The sequence below is a fragment of the Grus americana genome, chromosome 5, assembly GCF_028858705.1.
Source record: "Grus americana isolate bGruAme1 chromosome 5, bGruAme1.mat, whole genome shotgun sequence".
In the NCBI taxonomy this organism is placed as follows: domain Eukaryota; kingdom Metazoa; phylum Chordata; class Aves; order Gruiformes; family Gruidae; genus Grus; species Grus americana.
In genome coordinates, this window is record NC_072856.1 from 27536426 (window position 1) to 27548753 (window position 12328).

Consider the following 12328-nt stretch of genomic DNA (forward strand, 5'->3'; position numbering starts at 1 on the left):
TTATTTTTGACATTGGTATTGGTTGTTTGTGTAATGCCACAGTTACTGTAGGGTGATTGTCTCCAGCATGTTCTTCTCTCAGTTTCTAAAACAGAAAGTAAGTTGACTTGAAGGGAGGAAATAGTGCCTGAGGGCACAATCATGCTTACTGAGGCCATCATCTGAGGTCTAAAATCTGTCGATAATTATAGATGATAGAAGGGAGAAGAATTTGTTTGAAGCACAACAGGTAATTAGCAGAACAATTTGTGCCATTCCGTTGGTAGTCCTGGCTACCGTGATGGCTTAGATTCAAGTGCAACTAAACTCAGCATGAATGAAAGGAAGAAGATGGGTTTGAGAACTTTTATTTTCAAGGGAGAACACTTTTCCTTTGTCGAGTTGTAAGGATATAACTTCAGGATCTTCTATGCTTCTCTCTTAGAAGTGGAGCATCGTAAGCAAAACTGGGAGCAAGCAAGGGTAAGTGCTTCCTCTATCGCCCATGTTTTTCGATGGCTTTTCGCATCCACTTTTTCAGGCGGAATACATGAGTATAAAATCCATATTTGCCGTCTCGGTCACAGCCTTCTCCCCATGAAACTATTCCCACTTGATACCAACGGTTGTCATCTGGGTTCTAAAGCAAAGGAAAATGGGATTAGCACAAGGAGCAAGAGACTTCCAGATCTAAGCCCTGTATGCCCCCAGTCTGGTTAGTGATGGATACTGCTTTGGAATTCAGACTGGCATCTGCTAGATAACATAGCTGCTTGGAGTAATTTTTGTCTCCTCTCACTTAGAGGTTTAAGAGTATTGGCCATCGCTCATGCATTATGCAGCTGATTGCTGTTTGTGTTGAGAACTCAGTACAGAAATGGGACTGGATGACTGCAGGATTCAGCCCAGTTGCTCAGCTTGGGCATGAGATGGATTTGCTTCTGCTACTCAGCAGTCTCCATCTCTGCTGCTGTTTATTTTAGACTATTCTGAAAGTTCAGCATAGTACCAACCTTGCTCTGTATGTTTTATGAGCTTGAACTTGTTGAACATACCTTCATGACAAAAGGTCCCCCACTGTCCCCTTCACAGGCATCTCCTCTCTTTGAGTCTTCGGGACTGTAGCCTACAGGCAAGAAGAAAGTTGGACATTTGACTGTAGGGGGAGTGGCTGGTGTTGGCCATCTCTTCCTTGAAGTATTGCTGCATAAATTTTCTGAGAGCCATGAGATTGCTTACTGCTTCTGCCAACTATTGGACTTAAATTCAGAAAACTGCTCTGTTTTTTATATTTGTAAAATGGCTAGCTCTGCTTCCCTCTGCAATGTTCCTGAATCCACTGTATTCTTCTACCTTCTGTGCTCTCCTTCCTGTTTTCTTTCATCAGAATTGCTGTTGGTGTCTGCTGCCACTGTGTTCACTCCTGTAGCTTGAGCTACTGTGCCTTTCTCTTGTCTTGGAAACTTCTGTGTGTAATATTTCATGTACTCTGTTTAATTCTGTTTACTATAGGGAAACGTTGCTGTCCTCACTTGCGCCTTCCTGTCATTCTGCAGGCTCTGCTCTTTCTCCCCCTCAACTGTCTTCATATAGTCTCGCTATGAAGAGGAAAGGGATTTCATTTTAATTCCTGATGAACTAGACAGTATCTTTGCATTTTGCCATCACCCATGTCTCCCTTTTCTGCTGTATGTCTGCATCTCAGCTAATTTTCAAGACTGTTTAGAAAAAGAAACCATAAGAACATTGTATTGTCAGTATACTTGTGAAATTGGCTTCCATCCTAACTCAAGCAGTCATACACATTGTTAGATGCAAACAGCACAAACTCAGTCAAAAATCATTGGCGATTAGCTTGTAGGAACTGATAAAGTCTGCACAAATGAAGAATACAGCAGAAAGTATTAAACCACTACATAAATCCACAGTCTCTTTATATCTTGAATTCTGTGTTAACCTTTATTCTCTCAAAAAGGGCATAGTGCCAGAAGAGATTTAGAAAGGTACGACAAGGATTATCATGCCTTCTATATCGGGAAAGATTAAATAAGTGTTTCTCAGCTTGGAAGAGAAATGACAGAGCTATAAAGGGTCCATAAAATAGCATACAACGTAGAGAAGAAATATTTTCCCCTGCGTATGTGTGAGTACCTCTTCAAATTTATTAGACAGGAAGTTCAACAGAACATGAGGGACTGCATTTTTCACACATACCTAACTAATCTGTGGAGCCTGTTGCCACAGAAGTTGTGGGCATAAGTATGAATAGGCTCCAAAAGGTTGAGAGAAGCTAGTAGAGAAGAAGGGGTTGTTTGGCTGTTGAGTAGGATAACTGTGTGGCCTTTAATTTAGGAAGTCACTGAACTGTTCCATATACTGGTCAAAAGACAATTTTATATGGGTTCAGGTCTCAGACAGCTGTTGATACCAAGCAGTATGGCAGAGGCTAGTTAGCCTGACGGCATGGTGTTAACAAACTTGATTCATAGCTTTACGTTTTCCAGCTGTCATGTTTTCTGAGAGCTGGAAAAGTTCATATCATAGGTAAGTTATTCTTTATGGAGGGCATCTGCAGATTTATCAGAAAGTAACCTTGGTGCGTGAGCCCTGCCAGGAGCTCAGAGCCCTTGTCTTGTGTGGCAAGTTGGCCTGGTGTCTCCAGAGCTACTTACCCGCACAGAACATGTTGTCAGTGACTTTAACTTTGGTAGATGCCTTGCAGGTACCTTGGTCTACAATCGGCACATTGAGCTGTTGCAGAACTGTGGGGAGGTTGCTTGGGCTGGTGGCCCACGTTTCTTTCAAGTTTCCCCAACCAGTTACTCGCCCTTTGTAACCTGCCAGCATCAGCCTGCAGAAGAAAGCATGAATATTATCAAGTGTATTGTAACAGCTTTCCCCTGCCTGGCTCTCTTGCTGCAAACAGCCTAAATAAGGCATTTTTTTCTGTCTTTTTTGGAGGCCCAAAGGTGGCTTTTGTAGCCTGTATTTTTAGACTGTGGGACAGTCTCCTCACCTCTGCACAACCTCTTTGGTAGGCAGGCAGACAGGATGGATGTAGTCACTGAAGATGATGGGTCTCTTCAAATGCATGAGTGCAATGTCTCGGTCCATGTTCTCTTTCCAGTTGTACTTGGGATGGATGATGATTTTATCCAACAGAGCAATCTTCTCTTTATTCTTTTCATATCTGAAATAGTCATGAAGGAAAGAACTCACCGTACAGTAGCAACTGAGAGTCTTCTGGGGTTCATGATATCCTCGGGTGCTTTGTACTCTGAGGCAATAACTGTCTTTACTCTGGAGTGCCCCTTTAGACCTTCTGCCCTCCTTTTCACTTTAACCTTTAGGATCAGCAAGAGTGGCAACTGACAGCTCCATTAGATGCTGTTAGTGAGGCATATGATGTTGGCTACGTATGCTTCCTTGGATACTGAACAATAGCCCAACCTTGTTGTATCTCAGCCTTCCTCTTCAAGTACTATTTCACTCCCACTTCATCTAGACTCTTACTTTGCCCTTATGTGCTTGCCAATCCGCACCAAGATGTCATTTGTAGTTAAGTTCTTGTCCCAGGGTGGATAATAAAGACAATGAGCAGCAGTCAAGACCCAGCTGTCACTGATGAGGCTGGCACCACACAGCAGCTCTTGAGGACTCTTTTTGTAGAGCATCACCTGCCTGAGAGACAAGGAGGGAGGAAGACTCAGCAGGACTAACAGCATGGCTGGCTGGCTAGCTGCACCTTGGTGTCACGCGGAAAGAGCAAAATTTGCCATGAGCAGGGAAGAGCGTTGCGCTATACTGACAAAGACAACTGCATAAGTGGCTCTCCAGCAAAAGTCTCCCTGGGTGTGTATATTCTATGTAGTAGGCCATTTACCCTCTTTCTGTCACCTGGAGGGGTTTCTCATCCTCTCTGCTCCAGCAAAGCTGGGAAGAGGAAGAGACAAAGATGAACCACACCAGTACTCTTGCTTTCCCAGGCAGTTGCGTACTTGGCTCAAGAGGAGAGTTTCTCTCCAGCTATTTTGGTACTGCTCTGTCAACTACTTGGAGTAGTTTTGATTAGAAGCCATAATGCCCGCATGCTGCCTGAGATGGGAGAGCCCTTTTATTTCCCCTGCTTGAACTGAAGGGAGACACAATTCCCCATGAAGGACTATGCAAAGATAACGCTTACCAGGGGGAACTGCCAACTTCTGCATCGTCCCCATGCACAACTCTGCCTCCCATGTAGGACTCCAGCAGCTCCTTCTCGCTTTTGTCTGTTACCTTTTTCTTCTCAAATAAGGGACGAGTGCCGCAGTCTGAAAAAACAGGCAATCTGGCTTTGTTACTCTGCCTGATTCACAGAGGAAAAATGTTGTCTGCAGTCAGCATGCTAAGCTTGAAGACCCTAGGAAGGAAGTGCTTACTACCTCCATGATCATAACTGGAGCTTGACTTTGGAGGGTCCTTCAAGGAATTTAAATATCTCCCCCCCCTTTTGAAAGCATTTGGCAAGCTGGTGTTTCTGAGGAACGGCGAGTGCCCTGTGGGGAGAAGCTGGGGACTTCCTATGAACTGTGATGCTGTATCTAGAGTTTTTGCTCACCTGCTTCACCTAAACCAAAAGTTTTGTCATCAAAAAAGATTTTGAACTCTTGAGGAAGGGTAGAACGTCCCGATATTCCCTCCAACTGTTCGTTCCCATCCTCTAGCGAGCTGTCTGAGAGACACAGAAAGACAAACATGGTAACAGGCCTAGCTGCATTCCATAATTATCAGCAATGTAGATATTCCTTTCCGCTCACAGTGTGTCTGATGAAGGAATGCTGTTTTACAACCACTGTTCTTTTTAATGTTCCTTGTCCACCATTGAGAGTTTTCAGGGAGAAGAGAACACCTGAGAGATGTAACAGGTTAGCAAACGTGATATTTGGACAAACAGGACTTCCGTATACGTGGTGCATGTACTTCCTTGTCTGTGCCTCCCAGGGCAAGCACTTCACCCTAGTCCTACATACTGTATTGTTTGCCACTGCCTCACAAATGTGTCTACCCAAACCAATGCAGGCTTCTCACCGCAGTAGTGCAGATCACAGTATTCAAAGTTGGGTGGTTCATCTGTGACACACCAGACACCCTCATCATCTCCGTCAGGATTCCGACAGTAATTCTCCACCAGCTTCACGTCTGGGTCGATGTGTTTTCCATGGAGCACCTCTTTGGCTTTCTCAGAGTTCCATGGCAGGCACTTAGCTCCAGACACAGTGACTGAGAGGGTCCCGGTGTAAAGCATGCCTTTCTCTTGTTCACAGTGCTCCACTGGGGCTGGTGCTGTGACTCGTGGAGTGAATTCAACTGTCGTCCTGTCTTGACCTGGAAAGACAAGAGAGCTGTGAGGTAAGCCATAGCTTTGCACTTAGAAGTACTGTTATCAAATAGCACTGGAGCCCCTTTACTAAAGCCCAGAGTTCCATGGGGCATCCTGTTACGTTTGGGAGCTCCCATGGTGCTCCCATGCACATGGTGGCCCTCGACAATATTGCAGTGTCAGAGGTGGCTCTTTCAACAGGACTAAGAGGAGGTTGGCACTACTCCTCACGCTTCTCTTTGCCGCTAAGAGGTGAGGGACAGTGTTGTGTTCCTTTCTGGGCTATCTTTGAGACCCAGCCTAAGGGATAGGTAGGTGCCTCAGGCATCATAATGCTGCTGTGTGAGAGTCTCCAATGCCTTTTTCTTTAATGCGTAACTAGGCCATTTTGGGGGGGGAGCCTTTTACAGTGATACGCTACTAAAATAGCAAACTTAACCTTTGCCAATGTTTCTGTATCTAATGATATGGGAAAAAATTTTCCAGCCAGACTTTCCATGCTTTTTCTTGCAAGCGTCCTAATGGCTACAAGCTTGAAGCAGCATTTCCTGAGTGAGTGGGCACCAGATAATCTGTTCCGCAGCAGTTGCTTGGCCTCAAGCTGCGTTCTTGTGCACTGGGGGAATCTCCATGTGAAGAAAGACCGTCTGTTTCGCTACTCATCCCGGAGCACAACAGTCACTGAGCAAGTAGCATTCACCTTAACTGATGAGGCTGCTTTTGTGTGAGATTTCCTTCGCATTCATGTTGACGTGAGTCACTGTGCACAAAACCTAGGCTTTTCTAGTCCTGCTCTATCTGTGCAAGAGTAGCAGTAGGCTACTGTAGGTCAGAAAGTAACTAGTGAACAGAGATGGTAGAGATGCCTGATCACCCCAAAGCACAGCAGTACCTCTTTCCAGTTTGCCATGTTGCAGACCAGGACAATGTTAATGATTTTTAAAACTTGAGAACGTCCCTTGGTCAAAATGGTTGCTGACCCCTCTTGACTTTCACTTATAAGAGTCATTGCCTCTGGTCTCTACTTTTCAGAGAGAAATTTCTGCTGTGAGAAAGTTCTCTGCTTTCTACCAGTTCTTCTGAGATGGAGGCCAAGCCCTGGGGGAGACAGCTTTGTATCGTGGAGAAGTGGGAAGGTATAAGTGTAGAGGGATGGTTCTCCATCCTGTCAAGTGCGATAAGAGAAGGGCATCTTCTCTTTTCTTGAGATTGTGGGTATTAAACTGCACTTCTCTGTATGAGTGAATGTTAAGGCAGGCAGTCAAGCACAAGCTGTAATGGTTTTGTCCTAAAAGTGGGAATTCAAACAAAAAAACCCAAACCAGTATGACTCATTGCTGTCACAAATTAGAGGCAGCTGAGCCAGGATTTTGGGGTGCTCCTGACTGGCAAAACTGTAGGTGATTCCAGGGAACTGCTGACACCAGATTTAACTTAGATCTAGATTAAGGAAGTCTAGAGAAAACAGCACATTAGAGGAATTTAGCTGAAGTAGCTGTGTGGGCAATTTAGTGACTCTTCTTCCTCAGCTCCTTTACCCTTTAAGACCCAGCTCCTCTACTCCAACTGCTCTCTGCTCATGTAAGATCCCTCCCTCCTAACCCCCTCCCCTTCCCTGAGACGTTTGGTATGGGTTTCAGTGCGGAGTTCCCTGCCAGCCAAGGGCTTGCTGAGGCATACGTACCACACACTGGGATGGGACACTCCTCCCGTTCCACCGTTGGGTCTCGGGTGTAGCACCATGGACCTTCTAAGTTGTTGTCTGGGTTCCTGCAGTAGTTCTCAATGAGGTTGGGATGAATGGTGGCATTAAATCTATGAGAAAAAGACGGTTAGGCTACGTAGGAAGGACACACTGGAGAACCCTTTAGGGGTGTGTGGGAGATGAACTTACTTAGGTATATGTGGATATTTGCTTGTCCACACTTGACATTCAATCCCTGATTTGGTGTAGCTAATTGTCCCCCGATAATTCTGGCCCAGACCAAGAGAGCAGTTACCTGTCAAAATCCCAACACAGTGTAGGCCAGGGAAAGGGTCGTTGCATTTTTCAAGCCCAGAGGTACCATCCCACAAATCCCTGTAATATTTGCTGCACGTATGAGCCAACACAAGCACAGGCATCCTTTTCATGGGGCGGGAAGAGCAAGAGGCTCCCTCTGCCTCATCAGAGGGAGCTCACCCTGAGGCTCTGTGCTTTGCTTTGGCTGTGGGCGCAGGTCAGAGCCCTTAGCAGAGACTGGGCCTGGGGACACCTGACTGCATCACAGGGAGAACATCTACCCCATGCTGTCTCCAGGGGGGAGTTAGGCTGGTTGTGAAATGGTTAGTGGGGAAATAAAGAGGAAGAGAGGAATTTCAAACTCCTCTCCCGCTATTTTTCTTTCTAATCTTATGGCTTCACCAACTTTAGATTTTTTTTTTTTTCCTTACAAACTCTGCAGGAAGCAAATTCTTGGCATTCACTATATCTGGGAGATTGAGGTCAACATGAATTTCTTACCTTCTAGACAAGCATCCAGAACTGTCCTGGACTGTCTCATGCCCTGACATACTAGCAAAATAAGAAGAAAGAAATGCATTATATGAAAGGAATCCAAATAAGCATCATAGTTTGAACCAGTTTATCATCTAGGGACAAAACACAAGTGCTTTGTCCTGGAAAGTAAGTTCTTGTAAGAGGGTAGGGAGCCATCTCTCCAGGATGGGACAGTGCATCCTAAGAGCTAGGAGAGCACCTGCAGGGCTTGAAGCAACTTACCTTGGTATTTTGACCAAAATGCCTCCTGTAAAAATAAAATAAAATTATATATTTAAGAGTAGAAACACAGAACATTAGACCTTGCTTAACTACTGCAATTCAAACCAGTAAGAGAATGCCCCATCACAACAAATGGAACAAACTAACCTAGCTCTGTTGATGTCAGTTACTGTAGAGTCCAACAAAACAAAAAATCTGACATAAAACCACAGTCCCAATCATCAGACTCAGGAATGGAGGGAGTACTGTTGTGTCTAAAATAGACCAAAGATGCTTACAACATTCATCAGTCTGCAGAGGAAGCAGAGCCTGTGCCACAGTGCAGAGGTCCAAGGGGTTGAACCTAGAACTTCTAAGGCTACAGATCATATGTAGGTATTGTTCAGTGATTGGGATCTACACCTCTGCTGTATTTGCTTTGGAAAAACTCTGCAGAGGTTGTACCTTGCTGGCTTAGACTCCTAAGGGTTCATCTGTTTACTGTTGTATTCTCGGGCGTGGAATTCAGCTCTGATACTAGCCTTGGAGCTAGGAGCATTCCCCAGAAGGATGAAGAACAAATTTAGCTGAGCGAGTGAGTCTGGAAGCCAGAGAAAGGGGTGGGCTGTGCAAAAGCTTCAGCTCAAAGGAGCTTGAAGCACCTGCACTACGTGTTTGGTTGCTAAGCCAGCTCTTCTGTGAGTCTCTGGGGCTGCGGCACTTCAAAAGTGCGCAGCACCATGCTGAACTAGTGGAAGATCAATTCCGGACTGATGGTTGAGGAACGACTCTCTCCTTTTCACTTCAAGCTTAAAGTAGGGAGGGAAAAGAGCCTGAGCTTTGAGCAGCATTCCCTGGAGCGGCTTCAGGAGGGAAACTCCCTCAGGAAGCCTGAGCTCTCCCTGGGGCACGCATGCATCAGCCTCATCTTTGTATCACAGAACTGAGTCTTACAACCCCAGCCCCTGGCTGCGCGTGCGACCTGCTGGTCTCCCGCTACAGGGGTCAGCTGAGGGAATATTTCTCGGGACCACCCGTGTCCCCTGTACGTACTGTCTGAACGGTGGATTCAAGGGCTTCAAAAGCCTCCTCGTAACTGCACGTCTCCTCCAGGCACTCTCGCTCCAGGTTTCCCTTAAGCATCTCTTCCAGAAATCCCTTGTTGGCACGTCGTGGGCGCTTGAGCAGTGACAGTGCCTGCCCCTTTTCCAGGAAAACTACCGGGTCAGAACACTGCCAGTCAAAGGGGTGTTCACAGTGGGAGGGCCCCTTTCTTTCCCCTTGCAGTTTTCAAAAAAAAAAAAAAATCACACAGCTGACACGATGATCCCACAGCCCAACCTCCCCCAGTGCACCATACAGAGAGAAGCCCTGTCAGGTCCACACCTGATGATCAGAGCAGGCTCTCTATAGTTTGTCTGTCGGGGCTGGCAACAGAAGGGGCAGGAACCCTCTGCTATCCTCGGCAAAGCTGCTCGGAGCGTTTGCAGCTAGGTAGAGGCTTGTTTGCTTGGAGCCTGCTACTGCTCCCTGCCAGCCGCTCTATTTGTGTCTCGCCAACCTCAGACCAGTGCGACAGGCACAACTTGGTTCCGTCTTCCTGTTCAGAGACCCCGATTTGAGACCTGTAAACAGGTCTTCCCCCACACAGCAGTAGGTCAGAGAGCACCTAACCTTATATTAAGAAAATATAGGTGAATTGGAGGATAAGAGAGAAGGAGCAGTAAGCAGGAAGGCTGCATGCTGCATATGACCTAAAGTTTAGATAAGGGACACCTGGGGAGGCAATGGAAAATTGCAGCCACCCAGGCCAGCTGAGAAACTCTAGCCCAAAAAAAGCCCACAGCTGTGCTACACAAGGTCCTGGTCTGAGCCACGTTCCCCTTCCCCACCTTCTCCCAGGTGACCCACAAAATCCAGTGAGCTGTTGTCACCAGCCTTTCCTGCTGGGTGCTGCTGCATCCTCCTGTGCAGGAAAGCCCTATGCTTACTCCACGCTCAGCACCCTTTCACTCCCACCTTGAAGCTTTTAGAAGGTCCTCCTGCCTTATCAAGAAAACCTGCCACCAGCTTTACCCCTGGAAAGAAATAATCCCATCTTTCCTCCTCCTGTCACCCACTGGTACTGTCCTTTTCCCCGTGCCATTGAGTCTTACCTTCGGCATGGCTCAGCGTGAGATGCAGAAGGCTGGAAAAGAGCAGGCCCCTCAGTACGCTGGTTTTGTTGTGCGCCATGCTGTACGGCCCTGGCTGCAGGGGAAATGCAAAGGGAACAGAATAAGCGGAGTCACAGCCCCGCTGGGTTAATATTGAACCAGAATGAAGAAACAGGACTCCAGAGGTCGTGGTGTGTCAGGGACAGTGGGACTGAGGCTCCTCTTATCCCTCCTCTCTTGGCATCTCTCCCTCCCTTCAGGGCATCTTCATTTTCTTACTTAATTGGTGGAAGCCAAGCAAAATGTCTCTGTATTCCCATAGGACTAAAATTAGCATCCCATTTCATAACAGGGAATGCGGCATGAGGAGCGAGAGGGCAAACTTCTCCCAGGGCACAGGGAGAACTCGGGCTGGCACGGAGGGCTCTCCCCCAGCTCCCAGCCAGAGCAGCTCACTCCTTCTCCCGCCGCGCCACTCCGCTCCCCCTGCGGCGCTTGGCACCATCACTGCCTCCCCACCATGCTGGCTCGGGTCCCTGCCGCTGACTCTTCCTGGAGGCTGTGCTCCAGCAGCCTCGCACGAGCAAGGCTTTGAGAGCTCCTTAGCCATCCCCAGTCCTTCTCTTTTTAGCTGCAAGCCCCCCCCAGTTTTTCCCCCCTAGAGTCCAGTCATCTTTTCTCCCTGGGGTTATCACCAAGCTCAGCCCCAGCTATTTTGGCACCAGAACACAGAGTTTAAGTCTCCCCCTTCTCCCTTGCCCATGCCAAGGAGCAGAAGGGGTGCCTGTGACAACCCACGTGGAATTTAAATTTTCCTCCCAGCTAGGTCAGCAATGCCACTGGCAGTGTGTACTTCCCACTGCGTTACAGTTCCTAGCAGAGTGCAGGAAGATGAAGCAGCATGAAGTTTGGGCTTCCCCCTTGTATTCCCACACCAGTGGAATGTATTAAAGTACATCCAAAAGCAAACAGAAGCTCTGACATGCAAGGAGCTAGTATGCCCAAAACCAGCCAGGAAAACAAGGGCTTCCAGGAACAGGGAGGCAGGAATAGTTTGGCTGTCATGACATGAGTGACAATAAGTCAAGAACTGGGCTACCAGGGCTGGGAAAGCTCTAATGATGCCTACAGCAAGCAGAAAAATTGGCACAGTGAGAAACCAGCAGACAGTGGGGCAGGGTGGGGGTAGCCTCAGGAACTGCCACATGGCACGAAAGTGCTTTCTGCCAGCAGGGAGCATGTTTTGTGCTGTGCCTCCGTGCAGCAGATACATCTGTAATGTTTATCTCCATAGAAGGAGTGCAAATATTAGCATTAGGGTGGCTGAGGAATGACTCTGTGGCCACTGGTACAAAGAGCAGTCGCAGAGGCTCCCTCCCTCATCTAAGAGTATCTCCTGTTCTCACCCACACCCCTCTCTGGATTTCGGAGAGACACCTTTAGGAACGCTGGGATGACCTGGATGGAGATGACCTGGGTGGAGGAGTGTGTGCACACAGAATTAGGCACAACCCTAGAAACACCCCGTGTTACTTGGCAGGAGGAAGCAGCCTTTAGGAGGAGCACGCAGGTAGGGAGGCGTCAGGGCACAAACAGGTTTTGGAAGGGTGGTGAAATCAGAGCCGCTGCCGTCCCACACAGCAGCAGCCACCACCACCACCGCTCCTCGCTGCGGGAGGAGGCACAAACAGCCCCACATTTGTGTAAGCCCAGCTGGCAAGCAGGGGACCTTGCTCAGCTGATGGAGGAGAAGAGGATAGCAACAAGAACAGTTTCTTTACCCTCTATACGATAATTTGGTTTTGGTCTCACACTGCAGGCAGGACAAGTGACCTCAGGGCTGCTTTCACCAGACATAATTGAGCAAGCCCATATAGATGTGAATGCAGGAAAGAAACATCACCGCAGGAAGACTGCCACCCACCCCCCAGTTGTAGTGATGAGTGCGAGACAGATGCTGCTGTGTTTTATGGAGGTGTAATGCACCCGTGCAAGTGGTCATTATGGATCCCAGTAAGAAAAGCACCCAGATTCTGTAAAGTATCGATTAAAACACCATTTGTTGGGGATAACATGAAAAGGCCAAAGGGGATA

General features: G+C 47.5%; 1 protein-coding gene across 2 annotated transcripts; it reads right to left on the reverse strand.

Moving 5' to 3' along the window:
• Positions 1-331: 331 nt before the first annotated feature.
• F2 (coagulation factor II, thrombin) lies at positions 332-10378 on the reverse strand. Of its 2 annotated transcripts, none has more exons than XM_054826366.1 (14): positions 10235-10378; positions 9132-9295; positions 8100-8124; positions 7842-7892; positions 7233-7338; positions 7023-7153; positions 5047-5343; positions 4577-4690; positions 4163-4289; positions 3493-3660; positions 2996-3169; positions 2652-2830; positions 1035-1105; positions 332-619 (listed from the first exon to the last, which is right to left on the reverse strand). In XM_054826366.1, the coding sequence occupies exons 1-14, from the start codon at positions 10311-10313 to the stop codon at positions 476-478; spliced, it is 1830 nt and encodes a 609-aa protein (XP_054682341.1). In that variant the 5' UTR covers positions 10314-10378; the 3' UTR covers positions 332-475. The 2 variants fall into 2 exon arrangements, with proteins under 2 accessions (XP_054682341.1, XP_054682340.1); XM_054826365.1 differs by having other exon boundaries at positions 9132-9358; positions 10235-10377.
• Positions 10379-12328: the final 1950 nt, after the last annotated feature.